This window comes from Taudactylus pleione, unplaced genomic scaffold, assembly GCF_031769625.1.
Source record: "Taudactylus pleione unplaced genomic scaffold, aTauple2 ptg000452l, whole genome shotgun sequence".
Classification (NCBI taxonomy): domain Eukaryota; kingdom Metazoa; phylum Chordata; class Amphibia; order Anura; family Myobatrachidae; genus Taudactylus; species Taudactylus pleione.
Genome location: NW_028284854.1, coordinates 629,972 through 655,000, shown reverse-complemented (window position 1 = coordinate 655,000; position 25,029 = coordinate 629,972). Strand labels below are relative to the sequence as shown.

The 25,029-nt window shown below is 43.8% G+C and overlaps 1 protein-coding gene across 1 annotated transcript in view; it reads right to left on the bottom strand.

Moving 5' to 3' along the window:
• Nucleotides 1-25,029, bottom strand: part of LOC148505485 (pleckstrin homology domain-containing family G member 3-like) — a 225,517-nt gene that overhangs the window by 33,092 nt on the left and 167,396 nt on the right. Inside the window, exons 3-4 of the mRNA XM_088448223.1 lie at nucleotides 3,915-4,378; nucleotides 1,101-1,201 (exon numbers count right to left, since the gene is read on the bottom strand). Coding sequence (XP_088304349.1) covers nucleotides 1,101-1,201; nucleotides 3,915-4,378 — 565 coding nt within the window. The remainder of the gene's footprint in view (nucleotides 1-1,100; nucleotides 1,202-3,914; nucleotides 4,379-25,029) is intronic.

The following is a 25,029-nucleotide window of genomic DNA, read 5'->3' as shown; positions in this document are numbered from 1 at the left end:
TATATATATATATATATATATATATATATATACCGTGTTTCCCCGATAATAAGACCTACCCCGAAAATAAGACCTACCCCTAATTTTGAAACCCGGTCCAAATTAAGCCCTACCCCGAAAATAAGACCTACCTGAACTAATTTTCAGCTGGGAACGCTGCAGAGACCAGCGTTCCCAGTCATGACGTCACCAGCGCGCTGAGGATCCTGTGCGGCCGCGCCTGCTGGATCATGTTAGATCCAGTCAGCGCGCAGGTGAGAGCGACATCCCGGACGGCGGCGAGTCAGGTAAGGTCACTACAGTAAGGGACACTGCTACAGGGGGGGACCTGCATAAGCGGCACTTCCACAAGGGGGCCTGCAAGGTGGGGGCATGCATAAGCGGCACTTCCACAAGGGGGGGGCATGCATAAGCGGCACTTCCACAAGGGGGGGGCATGCATAAGGGGCACTTCCACAAGGGGGGGGCATGCATAAGCGGCACTTCCACAAGGGGGGGGCATGCATAAGGGGCACTTCTGCAAGGGGGGGGCCTGCATAAGGGGCACTTCTGCAAGGGGGCCTGCAAGGGGGTGGCCTGCATATGGGACACTTCTGCAAGGGGGGGGCCTGCATATGGGACACTTCTGCAAGGGGGGGGCCTGCATAAGGGCACTGCTGTCAAAATTAATATAAGACCTACCCCGAAAGTAAGCCCTATGGTATTTTTGTTAACAAAAAAAAAAATAAGACTGTCTTATTATCGGGGAAACACGGTATATATATATATATATATATATATATATATTTAGCAGCCCCTCTTGCATGGGATAGATTTTCAGTAGCGAGACTGTTAATAGCGGCTGCTGTTTTTAGGTTTCATTTGGACCATAAAATGTACATCTGAACGACCATGTCAGGGAAGACTGCTCACAATCTTTATTTAGATATGCAAAGGGTGGTTGCAGAGTGCAAGAGACACAACCTATTCTGAAATCTCATTAGCAAACATTCAGGGGAAAATCAGTGACTGCCAATAGAGAACATTAGTGTGTTTGTAGAAGTCATTAATAAAGGAAATGTCCTCGGGTTAAAAAGACAGATGAACATAGGATGCTTTACCTGTTTAATTCATAAATATCCTCAATGTTTCCAAAGAGAGCACTGACATGCTCTGGCTTCATGGGTAGCTCGGGCTGGTCTATGATTCCTCCCAGATAATCCTAAAGGAATAAAACACAGGCACTTACATTTCATGTATTACTCATGGTGCTGGCTTTTATTGCCTCATTATTGGTTTAGCTACGCACTATTCCTCGGGTCATGAGTTTTTATTACGGACATAAATACAAGTTCTTATCATGACAGTCTCCATTAAATAAAATGTTCTCCCTTATTTTATTCATTCGCTGCAGTTATAAATTCTGGTTAGAAAAAAGAAACTACCACATACGAGTAAATAAATGGCTCATTTCATTTCTTTACTAGTAAAACTGATAAAAGACAAAACACAAAAAGTTAACTTTACTGTACAATATAGAGAGAAAGAATAAAAAGTAATTAAAAGTCACAAAGGAGGTTACAATTATGCAAATGATAAATCCTGTCTAATTAACTTATTGCCTGAAGGGGTCTGGAGGGAATCAAAATTCCTTTGTGATGACAAAATGAGGGAAGGTGGGCAAAATTCTTACTATTCTAAAGCCGCATACACACTAAATGATATTTCTGAATGATATGGACAATGACGATATCATTCAACGATATATCGTTCATATCGTTCAGTGTGTATGTAGCCTAGAACCCGCTTCCAATTTAGTTAAATTTGTTAATCTTCCGATAAGAGCTGTCAGGCGGCCGGGGCTCTTCCGATAAGAGCGGTCCTTTGCGATCAGCGCTGCGCCGTGGACTTCCAGGTTTATGACCCGGAAGTCCATACGCAGAGTAACGCGTCAGCAGTGGGGCATGCTGGGAGGGATCCCATTGGATCCCTCATACCATCACGATGCGGTAGAACCTGATAGGCTTCTATAGGGCAACACCAGCAAAAGCCCTGGCGGCCAGCTAATGATGCATATGAAAAATGCGGTAAAACCCCGAAAACTGGGTTTTGACCGCATTTTCCATTTAGTACATCCCGGCCTTAACCAATAAACAAATACGGAATAGGATTAGGTAGGAGCGACAATTTTGTTTCCCCATAGCATAGAACTGTATTTCTCCATGAAAGACGAGAATTTATTAAGGGTGGGATGTATTAAAGGCGGAAATGCGGTTAAAACTCCAAAAACACCCGTTTTAGGAGTTTTAGCTGCTTTTCCATATGTACCAAACTGCATAATGCGACACATTCCGGAGCTTGGACCCGGTGGGTAATGTTACCCAATAGAAGCCTATGGGCTTCTTTTCGCTTTTCCCCCGGAGAGGGACCTAATTGAATCCCTGCCGGCACCCCCTGCGGCATTCTCCACATGCGCGGAAAAACGCCAGATGGACTTCTGGTCATAAACTCAGAAGTTCCACTATCGCAAAGGACAGCTTTTACCCATTATGTACCCAATAATTGGCAGAACGTATGGCATCGCGGGTGCGTTGTTTAGTACATCCTGCCTTAAGGGGCCTATTTATTAACATTAAAATAATGTGAAAATGGGCGTTTTCACACCCTTTTCACATTATTTTAGTATAACATGAATTTACTAAAGGGCAGTATCCTGCAACGGCACAGGCGCCTACACATTCTCCCTGTATTTTTTCTGAAAAATACAGGGAGAAGTGTGCAGACGGGATTCGAAGGGACAGAGCTTTATCGCAAGCTCTATCCCTGCATGCAGGTGTTAGTACATCTATGTGATATTTTAAAAATTCGCAATGCGAATTCGGAAATATCACACCACAACTGCATTTTTGCAGATTGTAGTAAATAGGGCCCCTAGTCACAAAAGATCACTGAAATCATATTGCAAGGTAGCAGAGGGAAACAAAGCTGGGTGGGCAAGTTAGACGTGAACAGAGAGAATCTTTAACCTATGGCACCACACTACTGTTGCTTTATACAAGTATTTGGCTGCCCAGGTATTGTACAGTAAGCTCAAGCCAATATATGGCAGGTCTCTTGGGAAGGGATGAGCCTTAGGTCATATATTTATAAAAGGCACCAATTATGGGGACCCGACACCTCACTACTCTTTAGCAAGAGGGTAGAAGGGATAATATGGAATACAATATACTTGGGGGACAGCCTTGATAACTAGAGATTCTTGAAGCAGTTGCAAATTATTTCTCAAACAGTTTTGTTGATACCGTGCAAACATTTTTAAAATCCTACAGAATCTCTCAAATGTCTACATTCATTCAGTGATTCCCAACTTTCTTGAATCATGCTGCCCCAGAGTATTGGCTTTTTGCTCATGGCACCCTTAGGCCAAAAGTTTCCTAATAAAAAAAAAAAAAAAAAAGATTCAACTAAGTAAATTGTACTTACCTGTCACCCTTAGGTATAGTTATGATGTTGAGGACGGGGTTGTGCTTCTGTTTGTCCACATATTTAAAGCTCGGCAGCCACCAGCACTAGTTTTGCCCATCACATTGACCATAAATAATTTTATTTGGTCATGGACCAACAACCCGTGGCAATTCTGCAAGTGCCCCGCAGGCACCCAGTCACTGCATTCATTTATAGATTTTAACAGTTTAATGTTATTTTTTCTTTAAATGTTGAATAGCGAACCTCAAACATGTTAAAACACCTTCTTTTTGAAAAACGCATTTTAAAAGTAAAAACAAATTTAAAAATAAATTTAGCGCGAGCAGCAAACCATTGTTTGTGGATTTTCATGCATCTTTAACACTGAATACAAGAACAGTAGTAGCTGTCTAATGTTTCAGCACAACAAGCCTTCTCATCATATGAACATAGAATTACCTGTGACCTACCTCTACAATACTGCGTAGGTCCTGGACATACATCCTTTCCGTGTCTATAATTTCCAGCACCACACGTTCCACATAGCTCAGTTTGTGAGTGATCGCACTAACTTTGGTTCCAAACGGTGAAAGGGACCTTGACCCAAGACGGCTGCGTCTGTTTGCACTGTTACTACTGTTGGCAGTGTGGGTGTTTTTTAAACCACTGTGCCTCTCCCGGTACGTGGCTTGCAGACTCTCAGCAGCAGACGATACCAGCTCCATGTCTACACCTGATGACCCGTTATCCTCCTCTCCCACTGGTCTGTTACCGATATTCTCATAGAGTTCCCGGCCTTCTCGGAGCGAGCCAGAGGATGCTGTAGAGATGATACTTATAGGACGATCTGAGTCGTAACATTCAGTACAGAATGACGCAGAGCTGGATAACTTTTCATTGCTGCTGAAAGAGGCAGCCGAGAGCCTAGGGGATTCTGCGAAAATACAAAGAACTGATAAGTAATAACAATGCCAGGGTAGATTCTTAATTAGAATAAAGAAGTTTATTTTTTAGTGTATGTACGACAAGAAAGCAAAAATCCATTCAACGGGAAAAGAAAAAAAAGAAGAAAAAAAAAAGAGAGAATTTTTCTGTAGTAATTATTAAATAGTCCAGCAAATAAAGAGAAATAAAATAGCCATTGCCATTATAGAATTTAGATCAATCACTTTTGGTTGACAAATAGTATCTCTATATATAAACAATCTGTATTTACTGCAGTGGCGATGTAGACAAGATCTTGAAAGATAAAGCAAGTTTGTTAAAAAGATCAGCTGGCTATCCCAGGGAATTGGATACTAATTCCTATTTCAGCTCTTAAGAACATTATTTGACTTTTCTTTGTAAATGAACCTGGCAATGTCACCTCCCCTATGCAATAGTTGAAAATCTCGCATAAATGTCACCTATGTGCTTCACTAGACACAGATCCCTCATTACAGAATTATTCTACATACCACTGCCCTGCAGCCTAAGTGACAACTAACTTGTGACCTCCTGTTTCATCTTATACAAAGGTCAACATTCCAAGCCAGCAGCTTTGTTCCTGTATCCCTCATTTGTAAATATATCAGTCACATTTAGAGGGAATAAGAGGCTTCCTGTAGGTAATCATACTGTGTCCGGTATGCTTTATGAAGGCGACATTAAGGATGAAGAGAACTAGCAATCAGTATTTGTATTTTGCTTTTCTGGAACGCATACCCTCTTTCACCATCCTACTCTTGTCTGTTGCTACCAACAGGTCATGTTTTCTGGATTTCTATCTGTGGAAATAGGTAGGATAATTAATGACCCAGCAATTCAATTAACTCACCTGTGCACGATTAAAGAAATCCAAAAGAAAACTACCCTTTGGGGGTACTTGAAGACTGGTCAAGAACCAGTGCTCTAAAAAATGCAATACTGTAACTTTAACAAAATGAAAAGGCGATCTAACATACAGATATGTTTTCATACACTTATCCTTATAATGCAAGACACCTGGTGCTATTTCTGTGCTGTGCACGTTCCTTAATTTTGCATCTTATTTCCCATATTGGGCTTAATTCAGATCTGCGCGCAGATGTTAACACAGATTAAGCTATTGTTACTCTGATTTAGGATTCACTTGGGGGTGTGGGGGGCCAGGCAAACGCAGGCGTGTCGGGACCAATTAAACTCCGTTTATGGGCGGGCATAAATAAGCCATTGTGATGATCTTCGCAGCATGAGAGTTCTCAGCGTTTCAGGAGAGATGCAGTGTTTGAGACAGGTCAGACTTGACTTACAAGCTGCGTGGCTGCCCGATCTGCATCGATGTTTAAGCTGTTGTACGTCTTCGGACGAATATGAGAAGGCTGCAGTGGGCGTCCCTATGCTCGGGTAAGCTTTGGAGAAATTAGCATATTTTCACTATTGCAATTCATGAGAGATCACAGCTGTGGATCCATATCAGGCCCATAGCGTGCTAGGTACTTAGGATTAGTATTTTTGTCACAAAGGAATTGGTATAGTCTCAAATTAGTCGTAGCTGACCTGTTTGTCTTGTTACTTGTATACTTTTTCTTCCATTGTGCTACTTTTTCTAAATTTTGCATCTTAGTTCACTTATAGTGTACTAGGTACTTAGGATTAGCGTTTTGGTGCTTGTAGGTCACAAAACACGCTACGCTAAATGGGGCCATTTGACGTGATATAAGGAAAGATGTGGACACATCAGTAATATATGTTAAATCCACTCAAAGGGCGAGTTGTACTAAGGGCAGAAATGCGGTAAAATCCCCGAAAATGTAGTTTTCGGGGGGTTTACAGCATTTCTCATATGTACTTGCGCCGGGCCATTTTTTCTGGTTTTGGACTATCTCCTTCTGGTTTTGGATCTGGATTTGCAAAACCACCCTTGCGTGTTTTGGATCATTATTTTTTTCTAACAAAATCATAAGAACAGCTGAAATCATAATGTGGGCCTGTTCTTGTTCTTACAGTATTATTAACCTCAATAACATTTATTTCCAGTCAGTTTTGACCACCTCACAATATTGATTTCATTCAGTTTAGGCCAAAAGGTTGCACCGAGCTAGCTGGCTGACTAAGCTAAGCGACAGCAGTGGGCATCACAAACATGTGGCAGTTCACCTTTCAACATGGCACATCTAGGAAACAGAGTGACACTGCAGTGGCAGACAGTATGGCAGTTTAATAAACTATACATCCCCATAGAGAAACCAAGAACTAGATCAGAGAGCCGAAGGAGATGGAGTACGTTTATGGAGTAACTGAAGGCAGGGAAAAGAAGGAAGGATTGATTTGTTTGTAAATTTAATTTCATTTTAATTCACAGTACTTGTATGGATACACTGTGATACGGTCTACAGTGTCACAGTGCTTATACGGATACACTGATACAGCACACAAAAAAAAAACACTACTTTTTAACTTTTTTTTACTTATTTAAAAAAAAAAAATAAACTTTTCTTGACTTTTTTTTTTTACAGTCTCTGGATGGACATCGCACCCCTGAATGGACAGTGCAGCACACACAGCCCACCCTCCCTGCATGGAGACTCAGCCGCAAATGGCGCCAATCACCATGGGGAGGGACTTATATGCAATCCAAAATCCGCGAGAATCCGATGCGGAAATTGATGACGTTTTGCCTCATTTTGGATTCCAATTCAGACAGGAAAACCCGGGCCTAATGGAGCATACACACGGTCAGATTTGTCAGATCTGTCAGATCTGTTAGATGAACGATTTTACCAAAGATTTGAACGATTTTTGACTGCATTAAAATGAATGGAATCGTACAAGTCTGACTGCAAACACATCAGATGTCAGATATCGTTATCTGACCATCGGGAACGCGCATCGTTCAAATCGTTCATCTGACAGATATGTCAGATTTTCCTTCAGATATCAACGATTGAATGATTTTTTAAATCGTTATCGTTCAGATCTGAAGAAAAATGTGACCGTGTGTATGCTCCATAACTCGGATTCTGCTCGAATTCACTATATTCAGGCAGGTCCGGTTCTCAGAGAACTGGACCCACTTATCTCTACTAAAGCAGCTTTGTCTCGGTGGGTAATGCCATCTTTAGATGGCGTTAACCAATAGAAGCATATGGGTTTCATTTTGGGATACCCCCTGAGAGGGATCCAATAGGATCCAGCACGCGCAGAAGGATGCCAGAGGGACCACTGGGACATAAACCCAGAAGTCCCTCTGTCTCAAAGGACAGTTCTTACCGGGAGAGTTGTCCTTCACATTTCTCTAGGTACATACCGGTGATATTATTGCGGATATGTACCCGATAATGGGTGGTATGTACAGCATCACAGATGAAAATGCTTTGTACATTTCGCCCAAAAGCCTGGACACACACCTTGGCTGAAAAGAGTCCCTAGAACACTAGACATGGCAGGACTAGTCTGAGGGGTCTATTTACTAATCAGTGTTAGGAGACAGAGTGAAAAGTGATAAGAAAGTGATAAGGTGCCAGCCAATCAGCTCCCAACTGCCAGGCTGTGTTTGAAAAATGACAGTTGGGAGCTGATTGGCTGGAACCTGATCACTTTTCACTCTGTCTCCTAACACTGCTTAGTAAATAGACCCCTGTGTTTCTGATGCCTTATAAAGAAGCCAAGAAAAAAAAAAACCTGCTTGCTCTGAGCAGGATACACGAATGTAATTTACTCCATATAAATGTATGCAGACCCCAATGTCATCTGTAACTGTGCGGCTGACAAACATGCAAAGTGTAAAAGAAAAGAACCAGATATGTTAGAAAAAGAAGAATGAGAAAGAATTAAGACTCTGTGGCTAAATGAATGGGTTACACACAAGCTGTACGACCTAATTCACATTCAATTGAACGTTTTGTAGCTGACTTTGCCCAGGGCATGCAGAGGTGTCAGCTGTTGAGAGAAGATGGGGCACTGTCCTTCCTGCCAGGAAACGACAGTCTGATGAGACGGCTATAGTAAGAGCGCAGGGCACAGTAGATTGTATTATACTAGAAGCTGATAAATTCAATGTCATTAAGTAGAATTCTGAAATACACTATCCGTAAGGAATGCTAGAAGGGTGTGGGTCGGGGAAAGCAATAAGGGAGATTAATAATTACAGTAATAGCTTCAAGATGTTTGATTTATAACAGATGGCTCAGTCTAAATAGAACTGTTATACGCAATCAGATGTGCCTCTCCATAAATACCCTGGGACAGACTGGGGGTGGCTGTATAGATTTTATTACATGGGATCATCTGTGCTCTATTACTCATTACTGCAATGCTCAGCATCTCCTGTCCCATAGCGGTGTACAGGTAGATGGTTGCTGATACAAGAACCACCACCAGCATAATCCTACAGACATGAGGGTGTTGCGCCCCCTGAACAGTCCGACAGAGTAAAAAAGGCAGCAGTACGAGAGTCTAGCTATGAAAAATAGCAGTAAAAGGCAGCATATTTTGCAGGGGGACTAAAAGTGGACTTAGTAACATAAGGGGGCTACACATTACTTTTGAGAAGAACCATTAGGCAACGATGCTACAAGAACCAAACACCACAGAATATAATACCTCATGGCCGACTAGTCAAACTGGACTAATCTACTGTATGTATGCACTCTGCTCAGCTAAACTAGGCAGACTGCTTACTAAGGCCCTCATTCAGAGCCGCTCGTTGCGTTCCGATGTTGTGACACCGCGCATGCGCCGGTGTAACACTGCGCATGTGCGTACGGCAGATAGCGAGTTTTCACTCGTTCGGCAAATTGCGAACAGGAAGTGACATGTCAAATGTGATTGACAGAACAGGCCGTTTTTGGGCGGTGACGGGGGTGGAGATGGGAAAACGCAGGCGTGGCGAGGCGTTTTTGGGGCGTACATAAATTAGCTCAAGCGAACGTCCAATGTGTTCGTACCAACTCATACGTCACTGGCTGATCCTAGGGTCTGGATTACTCGACCACAATGGCGATGGCCTTGTCCTTTTGCCCGGGCCTCCACGATGTTTCATCGATTTATCACGGCTTGTCAGATAAACAATCAATTTTGGATTGAAAACCAGCTTGGTTTTGTTTTTTTTCACTTTGGAATAGCACAAAACCGTACGCAGCTGAAAATCTCGGCTGCTAATTTCAGGATTACACAATCAATTAGCGTTTTTTGGTAGTAATGTATTTTACAATGTGGTTAGTATTTTTGCATTTTGTATTCATCTTTTTGTGTATTGTAACCTTTTGCATTGTTTTTTTTTTTTTTTTTTTTTTAACATTTATTCCAAAGTGTTTTTTAAAGTAACATTTTGATTTAACCCTTGTTTTTTTGAAAGTCCCAAACTCCGATTTCGTTTTTCCCTTGTGGGCCAGAATTAACTATAAAACAATTGTCAAGTAATGTCACAATACAGTTGAGAACAATTTCTAGGTTTTATTTGCCAAACACATTTTTCAACAAATCATGTGCATTGTCATGTACATTTTTGGGGTCCTTGTTACCCACTAATATTGGAGACATATTTTTGGATTAAATGATATTTTTTGCACACAAACGGAAAAAAAATTAAAAACAATTCACAAGAAAGGAGAGGGAAGTTTTGGCCAGAAAGGAATATGGGGCAAGCACAGGTGTGTGGGCAAAGTAGCCAGTGCTGTCATAGTTTCTTTCCCCGTTTGGCTGGGGTAGGGTGGGCACCAGACCGGCTCCAGGATGTCCTCTGGCTGGCCTGTCCAGAGGCAGATGTTGTGGCCTCTGGACTAGGCACAGGGCTAGGCACATTTGGAGGAATGGCTGTTGTTGTGCCAGAGGTGGAGGATCCTGATGTTCCGGCAGGAAGGGAGGTCGGCTCCACCATGTGCTGACGAACGAGCTGCTCCAGGGCATTGGCGATTCGGATGTTGGCCCTGGTATTTTCAGCCAGGGCCTGACCAATGGTCACGTTGGCCGCCGCATTTTGCTCCAGGGCCTCAGCCACCCGTAGCAGACTGGCGTCCATCCTCTGCAGAATCTCCGTATGGGAATCCGATTTAAAATTGAGTTCTGTGAGGAGGGCCACTGCCTGCGAGGGGGATTGCCCAGGACTGGCTTCTGCAGGGTCCTCAGCCGGATGTACTGGTTCCTCCCCTGCAGAGCCAGCAGAAATTCGGCGGCCAAGGCTCCCCTCTGGAGCAGACTCATCCGCCTGTGTCTCTGTGAGAAAAAAGAGAAAAGAGGAACATTACAATCTACATATTGTCACAATAACATTTCAGAGTTGGTTACATCACAACATTTACCTGGGACAACATGAGGAGCCGCAAAGTCTAGCATGTCCGTATCCATGTTGGACACGCCAAACACCTCCACATCCTGCACACACCCCTGTGCCAGCTCTTCCAAATCATTAAACTCCAATGACACAGGGGTGGGACCCCCACCTGTCCCCCTTGCATGCCTAGCCCTTTCCGCCATTTTTTGTTTCAGGCGATATTTGAAGTCTTGCCATCTGTCGGTGAAAAAGTAGCCATTATTCCTGCTTATTTTTATTTTTTGGTTTTAGGGTGGTCAAGTTTTTACTTACCGCCGTTAGACATCCCGGGCTAGACGGACATAATCACCCACCCTATTGACAGCACTGGCTATCTCCTCCCACATTCTCCACTTCTGGCTTGCACCCATATTCCTGTCTGCCTGTGGCAGGATGTCCACACACTTCTGAACCAAAACCTCCATCTCCTTTCTTGTGAATTGTGGCTGCCTTTTCTTTTTCCCTGCTTTGCCCGGAATACTGGGCCCAGCAGCCTCTTCCATGTCATCCTCCACACCTATTTTTTATAAAATTGAGAAATTGTAGCGTGCAAACTTTCACTATATTATGTTTCAAAATAATCCTTGTTTGGAAATGCCTGAAAAACTTACCGGCCGCCTCTTGGCCATTGTTTGGCTGGTCTGTAGCCATTTCTTATAGCAAAACAAGAAATACACCAGACCATTTTTTTTGGGTCGTGACGTATTTATACATGCGTCCTTATTTTTCGGCCGCATCATTGATTGTGCGTTCCTATGATCCCTCCTTAATTTGAGCGGGAAAATAAACACTATTTATGGCTTTGGCCGTCTCGAGTCTAGGTGGCGGGTGTTGGTTGTTGGAGGTTACGTTGGTCGGAGTGGATTGTTGGCGGGAATTGGATTTGGCGGTGTTTGGCGTTTTTTTCTGTGCGTTTTTTTGGAGTTTATCTTTCCGTTCGCTTTTTTTGGTGTGGTTCTTTTATTTGTCGTGTATTTTTTTTGTAAGTTTTTGGCCGTCTTCCTTTTGTTCAATTTGGCTATCCTTTTTTTAAAATTTTGTTCTCTAATTTTTAAAAAATTATCCTTTGGTAGGTTTCTTTTGGCTCTGCCCCAACGACCTTTTTCTCTGGTGACTTATATATCCTGTATTGGTAAGTTTGGATTATCACTTGTTTATTAAATGTTCATGTCATTTTTTTCGCAACTTTTGTTCACCTTACAGTTTTTACCTTTGGTTTTGTGTTTCCTAAATGTCTGAACTAATTAGCGCATTTTTGTCTGCTTCTTTTCTGTATTGTAATTGCGAACTAATTAGCGCATTTTTGTCTGCTTCTTTTCTGTATTGTAATTGCGAACTAATTAGCGCATTTTTGTCTGCTTCTTTTCTGTAGTTAAATTGGTTGAGATTTACCGTTAGCAATCTTGTTTGTTTTTTGGGTCCCAAATTGTGGTAGTCTGCGCACTGTCGTTTTGCTCTTTGGAGAAATGTGTGTTTATCCCCTTTTATGTTTTGTATTTTACCCAATTTTGAATCCTAAATGGCCACCCAAAATTTTTCCATTGTTCGGTTTTTTATTTTTTTAGGCTTGGTAAATCATGACAATACCCCGGCATGTAAGCATCATTGGATTGTATCGTAAAGATAAGTATTTTTGTTTTTTTGGGGGGGCAAACAAACCTTACATTCAATTCTTGCCATTTCAGGTTGATCTTGGTCGGATTGTTGTGGCCATGCTCCCGAAAGCTGACCAACCTCAATCTCGTCCCAGGCATAGGCATCGTAGGCGTGCAAGGCCCCAGGATATATCGAACACGTGTCACCCTTTTTGGAATGCCCGATGATGAGGTGTTAAGACGCTACCGTCTTCCGCCCCAAATCATCATAGACACTCTCTCATTAATAGAGAGTAATCTTGAGCGGCAAATTGGCAGTCCTACAGCAATACCGCCACTTACGCAATTTATGGCGGTGTTACATTTCTGTGCCTCAGGATCCTTTCAAACCACGGTGGGAATAGTGGCGGGCATCTCACAATCCTCCTTTTCCAGGATCCTGAGGGCAGTGATGGAGGCCCTTTTCAAGCACCTCCATCATTTTATTAAAATGCCTTTGGATATGGGTGCCCTTAGTGTGGCCAAGGCCAATTTTTACCAAATAGCTGGCTTCCCACACATCATAGGGGTTGTGGATGGTACTCACATACCACTTCAGCCTCCAGCACGGCTGGAGGCCATTTTTAGGAACCGCAAACACTATCACTCACTGAATGTAATGGTGGTATGTGATGCCTCCCTCCAGATCCTGTCCCTGAATGCAAAATTACCCGGGAGTGCACATGACTCCTTCGTCATCCGGCAATCAGGGATATGGCAAAAATTAGACAACCTACAAGCTGGTGATGCGTGGCTTCTGGGTAAGTGGAGACCTTTAGTACATAACAATGTTAAGCTTGATACACAGTGATCCTGATGTTGTCTATTCTTTTTCACAGGAGACAGTGGCTACCCTTGCATGCCCTGGCTGCTCACTCCTTATTTGGCTCCCACACCAGGGCCACAAAGTAATTTTAATTCCGCACTTACAGCCACCAGGCAAGTGGTGGAGCGCTGTATCGGCCTTTTAAAAGGCCGATTCAGATGCCTCCACCGCTCTGGTGGCGAGCTCATGTATTTGCCGGATATGGTTTCGAAAATTGTGGTCCTGTGTGGGATATTTCACAACATCGCCATAAGGAGTGGTGTCCCAATGCAGCCAGAGGATGCCTTGCCTGAGGATGGCCCCCCCGAGGTTGGTCGGAGGTCAGTATGTGGGGGGGCCATACGCGATGATGTGGTGGCCAGATATTTTAGATAATTATTGGCACAAAAGAAGTTTTTTGACACAATGTGGTACGGATTTTTGGAGACCATCTAATTAATTTGTTTATTATTTCCCATCTTCTGTTTGATTTCATAATCTTTTGGACTGAAACGATGACTACTTCCTGCTACCCAAAACAAACCTTCATGGGGACACATTGGATATATATTCTGGACCCAATATTGCAACGCCACATTTGTTGAATCATGTTGGCATGCTCATTCGTCAACCAGTTCTTGATTTATCTTTAATTTTTTCTTATGGTGTTTGATGGTTTTTACATTTTGTTATCACTGTGTGTATTGTTTGTGAGCCAACACTTTGGTTTTTTATTTATGTGGTGAATAAATTTTTTGATTTTGTAATTCCCAAAATTTTCTTGAACATTACAAGAAGTGTAACCAGGTTCACCCACGTTAAATGTGCTTAAGGGTTAATCCTGTAATGTCGCAATTTGCACAATATTTAACTATGCTTTCTGGGTCCAAACCAACACCAAAAGGTATTATGTAGAATCAGTATGCTTTGGAATCTCGGTCTAAGCAGGTTTCCCCCAAAATTGGAACATGTAAAATGTACTAAGTGAAAAAATGTAAACCCAAAAAATGCCCCAAACCGATTGTTAGTGTTAGCTGTTTCATGTGCCTGTTTTCTAAAAATCAACAACACACAATCTTAGTGACATTAGTTGCAAATACTTGCTGCAAGAGTCTACTTATGTAAGTGTAAACAATCTAAGATTTGGAGACAAGGAATGAGACTGAACTCAAAATTTAACTTTTTAATTAGGAAAAATAATTTGCCTAGAAAAAAAATAAATTATGGACGCAGGATCCCTGCCATACGATCCAGGACCACCAGCAGGCCGATCACGTGGCCCCGCATCACTTGTACGCACCCGGCTAGGTCCGCCAAATGCCTCTGGTCCTCTGTGGGTTAGAAAATTGTGGGGCTTACTACATAATTTAAGATTCTCCAAAAAAACACAAGCAAAAGAGAGTTATCAAAAAAATGACAATAGTGTGACCAAAAACACATTTTTAACAAAACCCAGAAGGCCCAAAAAATGGACACACAAAAAAACAAAAACAAAAAAAACCAGACAGACAAGTTTGACTGTTTTGCCATGTGGGATATGTGTATGGGGAAATCAGCAGTAAAATGTAAATACAAACAGATATATAACAAAACTTTTGGCAAACCAAAAAAAGGAAAAGGCACAGACACAGGATTAGATCAACACATTTTAAACAACAAAAAAAGGATAAAAGGGAAACATACCGTTCAGAATGACGGCTGGCCCCGAAACAACTCCCTCGTCCTCCTCGGAGGTGGGCAAATTTCCCAAGGAGGTGGGAGGGGTGATGACCGATTCCGGCGATGGGGTGGTCAAGAGAGGGGTGGTTTGAGAGGAGGGGGAATTGGGATGGAGGGGAAGTAGCACAGAGGGATGGGCGACAGGGTCTGGGCAGGAGAGGGAATTTTGGGTATTTTGGGGAGAGGATGTTTGGCTGGGGGTTGGGGAGAGGGGACGAGAGCGCCGTCTTTGACAGCGATGACGCCGTAGTCTTCGCTCTGCCCCTAAATGATGGAAAACAAATTGAGGTTAGTTTAGAACATCACCTTGTTAAACGCTAATTGTTGAACCCCAAAAAATGAACACATGCACATGCAGATATGAGTACAAAGAATAAACAGGCCATACATGAAAACATGCACATGCAGATATGAGCACAAAAAATAAACAGGCCATACATGAAAACATGCACATGCAGATATGAGTACAAAGAATAAACAGGCCATACAAGAAAACATGCACACGCAGTTAGGGCCACAAAGATAAACATGAAAAACAAAATCAAATAAACTTACTTTCCGCTATCTGCATGCGAAAGCATGCCAGCAAGCGGGGCGTCCGCCGTTGAAGGTCGGACCACCTGCGCTCCAGCTGGCCGATCTGGCGGCATGAGCCGAAGGAACGCAGGCGTCCACGTACCTCCGCATATGCGGAACGCTTTTCACGATTGGTGATGGGGGGAGGCTGGCTGGTGATCCGCCTGTCCATCACCTCTGTTAATACCAGGAGATCGCGCTTGGTGAATGCAGAGGCTCTCATGATGGCAATGGTGTATTTTTAATAAAACAGTTTTAATAAAGACCAGAAAATAATTTTGATTGGCTAATGTATTTGGGTAATTAACAGGACCAATTCTATTGGTTAGTGTATGAGTCATGTGTTCGACAGGGCCAAAAATCTATTGAGAGTTATGATAGGCTTGATGCAGTGACATGCGTAAGCTAATTTAAATAAAGAAATGAACCCAGTAAAATATGCGTGGGTAAAAACACAGAAAACAAATGGATAATTGGCTCAAACATGTATTTTGACAAATAAAAGCGAATGTTTAAGCCGTACGTATTCTGTGGGTAAACACAAACACAAGAGTAAAGTTTATTGCATGTCAAAATAAAAAATAAATAAATTGTGACGAGCAATTAAGCTCATTGATATATTGATTGGCATGATACGATTGAGGGAGGTAGGCAGAATAAACGAGCAGGTAATCGGAATCTGACAGGCCCACTTCCGGTTTGTACTTGTGCGTGCGTTCCCTGCAGGCCACATTGGGGATGTACGCTTGCTATTTGGCTCGCTCGTTAGGTAGAGGAGGGGTCAGTAGTCTTTGGGGTGGTTTTTTGGGTGCGTGCGAAATTACGTGCGAGCGCTTAAATTTACATATTTCGGCACGTACGCCGAACGTACGATCGGCCATTTGCGTCCGGCTCTGAATCAGGCCCTAAGTTGCTAACGACTTGCACTACATTTCCATACAGCTCTCAACTATCCCTATATAGACTGGGATCAATTTGAGGGGACTGTCCAACCTTCAGTTCTTACTGCAGGGCCTGATGGCAGCTGTGCTCCGCTCTGCAATGTGGAACTGTGTTTTCTTTCTCAGGTGATTGAGGGGGGGGGGACTGAATGCTTCAGAAGCGCTAGGCACACACCTGAAGGATGTGTCACCCCCATTTTTGGCAACTATGATTCGGTCAGTGACCATGTTGGGAAGAATGATATGGGATCACCTTTATTCTATTCAATTTAAAAGAATGTTCGATTTGGTTTTTTTTTTTAAGGTAGTTGTTCTTTTAATCAAAATAAAGCTTGGATAGTAGACATACTATTATAGCTATGTAGTAGGGCAAATCTGTCAACATGCTAACAAACATTGGGGGAAATTTATCAAAGCTTGGAGAGAGATAAAGTACCAACCAAACAGCTACTATAATTTTTCAAATACAGCATAAAAAAAATTAGTTAGGAGCTGATTGGTTGGTACTTTATCCCTTTCCAAGCTTTGATTAATCTCCCCAATTGATTTCTTTATTTTTTTAAACGGATATTAACACACTAAAAATAGGTAATCTAATCATCCAGTCCAGTGGTCGTCAAGCTTAATTGAGGTGTGAGCTACTTTAGAAAAATTATACCTCCTGAAGAGCTACTAAAATTGTGGGGAAAAAAAATCTAGCTAATAACCCAACAATCAAAGGTCATTTAATGAAAAAAAACAAAATCATAGAAAATAACAATGCATGTAATTATTACAGTGATAATGTTGTAGTTTGTAAATAAAATGTAAGCACATGCATATTTCACTGTTAATTACTGGCTGCAAGGAGGTACGTGCAGTAGGAGGAGCAAAAGATATAGGCAGGGCTGCTGTGTGGGAGTCACTTGCTCCACCGTAGCGTAGCTGCTGTGGGTGGAACCACTGGGGGATGCACGTCAGGTGATTGCTGTAGAGGCTGCGGCAATCATCTAACATGCTTCGCTGTGGCTCCACCCAGAGCCGGCCCTAGCCAATTTGGTGCCCTAGGCAAATTTTGACTGGTGCCCCCTACACACACATATATATATATATATATATATATATATATATATATACACACACACACACACACACACACAGACTGTATATATGTGTGTTATATATATATATATACATTATACATATACACACAATATTCTGCCAGATTGTGTCTTTTAATTTCCGAGTGCAGCCTTTACTGTTTCTATATATATATCCGAACAGGTCGAATCCGAGTCCACCCGAACTTGAGTTCGGGTGTTCCCGCCTGACTCGGATTCCACCTCGAGGCCGAACGTCACCCGTCCGGCGTCGGATTCTCGCGAGAGCCGAGTGACGTTCGGCCTCTATAAAAAGGCGCGGCGCCCGGCAGTCGGCGCCATTTCTCGCGTGACGCGTAGTTAGGTAGCTAGCTAGTGCGCTGTCTGTTCTAGTGTTAGATAGATTAGAGTAGGCAGTGTTCTTGCTGCTCTGTGACTTTACTGGGCATAAGCCCTTTGTGTGTGCTCCGTGACTGGGCATAATAAGCCCACTGTGTGTATGTGTACTCTACTACTCACTGTATTATACAAGCTCCGTGACAACTGACAGGGCATAAGCCCACTGAGTGTTTTGTACAAGCTCCGTGACAGGGCATAAGCCCACTGAGTATTATACAAGCTCTGTGACAGGGCATAGCCCACTGTGTCTATTATACAAGCTCCGCGACAGGGCATAAGCCCACTGTGTCTATTATACAAGCTCCGTGACAGGGCATAAGCCCACTGTGTCTATTATACAAGCTCCGTGACAGGGCATAAGCCCACTGAGTATTATACAAACTCCGTGACAGGGCATAGCCCACTGTGTCTATTATACAAGCTCCGTGACAGGGCATAGCCCACTGTGTCTATTATACAAGCTCCGTGACAGGGCATAAGCCCACTGAGTATTATACAAGCTCCGTGACAGGGCATAAGCTCACTGAGTATTATACAAGCTCCGTGACAGGGCATAAGCCCACTGTGTCTATTATACAAGCTCTGTGACAGGGCATAAGCCCACTGTGTCTATTATACAAGCTCCGTGACAGGGCATAAGCCCACTGTGTCTATTATACAAGCTCTGTGACAGGGCATAAGCCCACTGAGTCTATTATACAAGCTCCGTGACAGGGCATAAGCCCACTGAGTCTATTATACAAGCTCCGTGACAGGGCATAAGCCCACTGAGTATTATACAAGCTCCGTGACAGGGCATAGCCCACTGTGTCTATTATACAAGCTCCGTGACAGGGCATAAGCCCACTGAGTATTATACAAGCTCCATGACAGGGCATAGCCCACTGAGTGTATTATACAAGCTCCGTGACAGGGCATAGCCCACTGAGTGTATTATACAAGCTCCGTGACAGGGCATAAGCTCACTGAGTATTATACAAGCTCCGTGACAGGGCATAGCCCACTGAGTGTATACAAGCTCTGTGACAGGGCATAGCCCACTGAGTGTTTTGTACAAGCTCCGTGACAGGGCATAAGCCCACTGAGTATTATACAAGCTCCGTAACAGGGCATAGCCCACTGTGTCTATTATACAAGCTCCGTGACAGGGCATAGCCCACTGTGTCTATTATACAAGCTCCGTGACAGGGCATAAGCCCACTGAGTGTATTATACAAGCTCTGTGACAGGGCATAAGCCCACTGTGTCTATTATACAAGCTCCGTGACAGGACATAGCCCACTGAGTCTATTATACAAGCTCCGTGACAGGGCATAAGCCCACTGAGTATTATACAAGCTCCGTGACAGGGCATAAGCCCACTGAGTATTATACAAGCTCCGTGACAGGGCATAGCCCACTGAGTGTATTATACAAGCTCCGTGACAGGGCATAGCCCACTGAGTGTATTATACAAGCTCCGTGACAGGGCATAGCCTACTGTGTCTATTATACAAGCTCCATGACAGGGCATAGCCCACTGAGTGTATTATACAAGCTCCGTGACAGGGCATAGCCCACTGAGTGTATTATACAAGCTCCGTGACAGGGCATAGCCCACTGAGTGTTTTGTACAAGCTCCGTGACAGGGCATAGCCCACTGAGTGTTTTGTACAAGCTCCGTGACAGGGCATAAGCCCACTGAGTATTATACAAGCTCCGTGACAGGGCATAGCCCACTGTGTCGATTATACAAGCTCCGTGACAGGGCATAAGCCCACTGAGTGTATTATACAAGCTCCGTGACAGGGCATAAGCCCACTGAGTATTATACAAGCTCCGTGACAGGGCATAGCCCACTGTGTCTATTATACAAGCTCCGTGACAGGGCATAAGCCCACTGAGTATTATACAAGCTCCGTGACAGGGCATAGCCCACTGAGTGTATTATACAAGCTCTGTGACAGGGCATAGCCCACTGTGTCTATTATACAAGCTCCGTGACAGGGCATAAGCCCACTGAGTATTATACAAGCTCCATGACAGGGCATAGCCCACTGAGTGTATTATACAAGCTCCGTGACAGGGCATAAGCTCACTGAGTATTATACAAGCTCCGTGACAGGGCATAGCCCACTGAGTGTATACAAGCTCCGTGACAGGGCATAGCCCACTGAGTGTTTTGTACAAGCTCCGTGACAGGGCATAAGCCCACTGAGTGTTATACAAGCTCCGTGACAGGGCATAAGCCCACTGAGTATTATACAAGCTCCGTGACAGGGCATAAGCTCACTGAGTATTATACAAGCTCCGTGACAGGGCATAGCCCACTGAGTGTATACAAGCTCTGTGACAGGGCATAGCCCACTGAGTGTTTTGTACAAGCTCCGTGACAGGGCATAGCCCACTGAGTGTATACAAGCTCTGTGACAGGGCATAGCCCACTGAGTGTTTTGTACAAGCTCCGTGACAGGGCATAGCCCACTGAGTGTTTTGTACAAGCTCCGTGACAGGGCATAGCCCACTGAGTGTATACAAGCTCCGTGACAGGGCATAGCCCACTGAGTGTTTTGTACAAGCTCCGTGACAGGGCATAAGCCCACTGAGTGTTATACAAGCTCCGTGACAGGGCATAAGCCCACTGAGTATTATACAAGCTCCGTGACAGGGCATAGCCCACTGTGTCTATTATACAAGCTCCGTGACAGGGCATAGCCCACTGAGTGTATTATACAAGCTCCGTGACAGGGCATAGCCCACTGTGTCTATTATACAAGCTCCGTGACAGGGCATAAGCCCACTGAGTATTATACAAGCTCCGTGACAGGGCATAGCCCACTGAGTGTATTATACAAGCTCCGTGACAGGGCATAGCCCACTGTGTCTATTATACAAGCTCCGTGACAGGGCATAAGCCCACTGAGTATTATACAAGCTCCGTGACAGGGCATAGACTACTGTGTCTATTATACAAGCTCCGTGACAGGGCATAAGCCCACTGAGTATTATACAAGCTCCGTGACAGGGCATAGCCCACTGTGTCTATTATACAAGCTCCGTGACAGGGCATAAGCCCACTGAGTATTATACAAGCTCCGTGACAGGGCATAGCCCACTGTGTCTATTATACAAGCTCCGTGACAGGGCATAGCCCACTGAGTGTATTATACAAGCTCCGTGAAAGGGCATAGCCCACTGTGTGTATACAAGCTCTGTGACTCCAGTTCATAGTGATAAAGTAATATGGATCACGAGAATGAACTGAGAGGAGAGCAGAAACAACATGTAAATGCTAGCATTGCAGCGGCTGGAAGTCCATCACTTTTATCTAAAGCTGATGCTCAAGGGCGTAGAGGCTTTAAAACCTTAGGGAACCTGAAATCAAAAAATGTAGATTTTACAGGGGTAAAGACAAAAAAAAAACCTCTAAAGACTACTACTATTGCAGAGAAACAGAAAATTGGCAACATACCATTCACCACACGTAGCGGCAAGGAGAGACTCAGGCTTTGCCCTTTATTTATACAAGCTCCGTGACAGGGCATAGCCCACTGAGTGTTTTGTACAAGCTCCGTGACAGGGCATAAGCCCACTGAGTATTATACAAGCTCCGTGACAGGGCATAAGCCCACTGTGTCTATTATACAAGCTCCGTGACAGGGCATAGCCCACTGAGTGTATTATACAAGCTCCGTGACAGGGCATAGCCCACTGTGTCTATTATACAAGCTCCGTGACAGGGCATAAGCCCACTGAGTATTATACAAGCTCCGTGACAGGGCATAGCCCACTGAGTGTATTATACAAGCTCCGTGACAGGGCATAGCCCACTGTGTCTATTATACAAGCTCCATGACAGGGCATAAGCCCACTGAGTATTATACAAGCTCCGTGACAGGGCATAGACTACTGTGTCTATTATACAAGCTCCGTGACAGGGCATAAGCCCACTGAGTATTATACAAGCTCCGTGACAGGGCATAAGCCCACTGAGTATTATACAAGCTCCGTGACAGGGCATAGCCCACTGTGTCTATTATACAAGCTCCGTGACAGGGCATAAGCCCACTGAGTATTATACAAGCTCCGTGACAGGGCATAGCCCACTGTGTCTATTATACAAGCTCCGTGACAGGGCATAGCCCACTGAGTGTATTATACAAGCTCCGTGACAGGGCATAGCCCACTGTGTCTATTATACAAGCTCCGTGAAAGGGCATAGCCCACTGTGTGTATACAAGCTCTGTGACTCCAGTTCATAGTGATAAAGTAATATGGATCACGAGAATGAACTGAGAGGAGAGCAGAAACAACATGTAAATGCTAGCATTGCAGCGGCTGGAAGTCCATCACTTTTATCTAAAGCTGATGCTCAAGGGCGTAGAGGCTTTAAAACCTTAGGGAACCTGAAATCAAAAAATTTAGATTTTACAGGGGTAAAGACAAAAAAAAAACCTCTAAAGACTACTACTATTGCAGAGAAACAGAAAATTGGCAACATACCATTCACCACACGTAGCGGCAAGGAGAGACTCAGGCTTTGCCCTTTATTTCTGAGTGGTGGTTCTGCAGCTGTCAGTGAGGCATCTTGTGCCTCTCGTGATGATAAAAGACCTTTTCAATCAGACTATAGAAGTGTGAAAAAATGTAAAACCAATAAGGCAGTAGAACAAACTGTGTTTTTTGAAACACAAATGTCAGAAATCCCTGAGGAGAGTCTAAGTGGGTCCACGAGTGGCATTTCTATGTGTAAGCCTGACCTTTCAGAGAAGCCGCCCTCCACAGTTTCTTTTCCATCTGTAGTTGTGGGGATGAGCAGTATTGCCGAGGACATAGAAATTGAGGATGCCACCGTGGAATTGCAAGAGGATGAGAGGAATATATGTGCAGCTGACGCTGGCACTAATGAGGATGTTGAGGATGAGGATATTATTTGTATAAGTCAGGCACCAGTGGAAGCAGCTCTTGGCCAAGATAAGAAGGCCATTGCCATGCCTGGGCATAGAACCAACAAATCCACATCTTTTGTGTGGAATTACTTTTACCCAAACCCTGACAACGTTTGTCAAGCCATTTGTAGCCTCTGTGAGACCACAGTTAGTAGAGGTAGGGACGTTAAACATCTAGGAACCTCTACGCTATTACGTCATCTGCAGCGAGCTCATGACAGGTGTTTGATAACAGAAACTACTGCAAAAAAAATAACAACAAGCAGTCCAGCATTAGCTAGATGCCTTCTCTCTACTAAATCCCAGCACCTGCAATCTCCGCCGACAACACCTTCCTCCTCAATAGCCTCAGGAATGATCAGTGGTAGTACAACATCCAATTTGTTAGTGCTAAGTCACGGTGACTCCTCCAATTTCCAGGACGCCTCAGAAGAAACTGAATCTTTGAGCGCTAGGCCTGCTGCTGCTGCTGGTGGATCTTCATCCCAGAAGTGGACCAAGAAGACTACTAGTAGTATACCAAAAAAACAATTGACTGTTAAAGAATCTCTTGCAAGGGGAAGCAAGTATGACAGCTCTCACCCTGTCGCACAGCGGATCACTGACGCCATGACAGCTATGCTAATATTAGATCTGCGTCCAATATCCTCAATTAATGCAGTGGGATTTACACAGCTAATTGAGGTCATGTGTCCCCGGTACCAAATTCCATCTCGGTTTCATTTTACCCGAAAAGCCATTCCTCGGCTGTACCAGGACGTTAAACAGAACCTAATTATTGGTCTGCAAAATGCTATTGTACCCACTGTCCACTTAACCACAGATATGTGGACAAGCGGTAGTGGACAAACTAAAGATTACATGACTGTGACGGCCCACTGGGTGGGTGAATCGCCTTCAGCAGCAGCAGTATCTAACAAACAACACCAGCTCATTCAGAGGCAGGCAACTCTGTGCATCACCGGATTCAATAAGAGGCATACCACTGACAACCTCTTAGAAAAACTAAGAGATGTCATAGAAACATGGCTTACCCCACTTGGACTCTCCTCAGGATTTGTGATTTCTGACAATGCTACAAATATAGTGAAAGCATTACAGCTGGGTGAATTCCAACACATCCCCTGTTTTGCTCACACAATAAACTTAGTGGTGCAGGGTTTTTTTAAAAAACGACAGGGGCGTGCAGGAAATGCTGTCTGTGGCCCGAAAAATTTCGGGACATTTTCGGCATTCAGCAACAGCGTGCAGGAGATTGCAGCACCTGCAAGAGCAGTTTAATTTGCCCTGCCATCAACTGAAGCAAGAAGTGGTAACGAGGTGGAACTCAACCCTGTATATGCTTCAGCGGATGGAGGAGCAGCAAAAAGCCATCCATAGCTATACGACAAGCCATGACATTGGGAGAGGAGGGGGAATGTACCTTACCCCAGCACAATGGAGAGTACTTTCTGTCTTGTGCAAGGTGCTCAAACCATTTGAAGTTGCCACTTGTGAAGTGAGTGCTGACACTGCTAGCTTGAGTAAGGTGATTCCCCTGATTTCGCTTTTGGAAAAGCAGCTGGAGAAATTGAAGGATGATATTAAACAAAGTGATTCCGCAAAGTATGCTGGACTGATAGATCAAGTCCTTTGTTCGCTTCGCCAGGATCCACGGGTGGCCAAGATCTTGAAATCTGATCATTATATTTTAGCAACCATTCTTGATCCTAGGTTCAAGTCATATGCTGTGTCTTTCTTTACAACTGACCCAGATCTTAAAAGAACCAAAGCGCTCCTGGTGAGCAAGTTGGCAGCTGAAGTGACACATGGCACTACGATGACGTCTCCTCCTTCGGTTTCTCCAGCAGCAGCCAGAAAAAAATGCACCTTTTCCAAAAGACCCAGTGGTGATGCAGATAAGTCAAGTCAACATTTTGACATCTGGTTGGGTCTAAAAGATTTGCCCAACACCAGTGACACCTCTACCGCAACTCCATCTAATACGATTACCATCCAAAGAATGGTGGAGGATTATTTTCAGGACACCGTACACGTAGACATGTCACAGAGTCCCTTCGAATATTGGAAGAAAAAAAAAGGCAATTTGGAGACCCTTGTATAAACTGGCTTTGCATTATTTAAGCTGCCCACCCTCCAGTGTGTACTCGGAGAGAGTTTTCAGTACAGCCGGGAACCTTGTGAGTGAACGACGAAGGAGGCTACTTCCACAAAATGTAGAAAAAATGATGTTC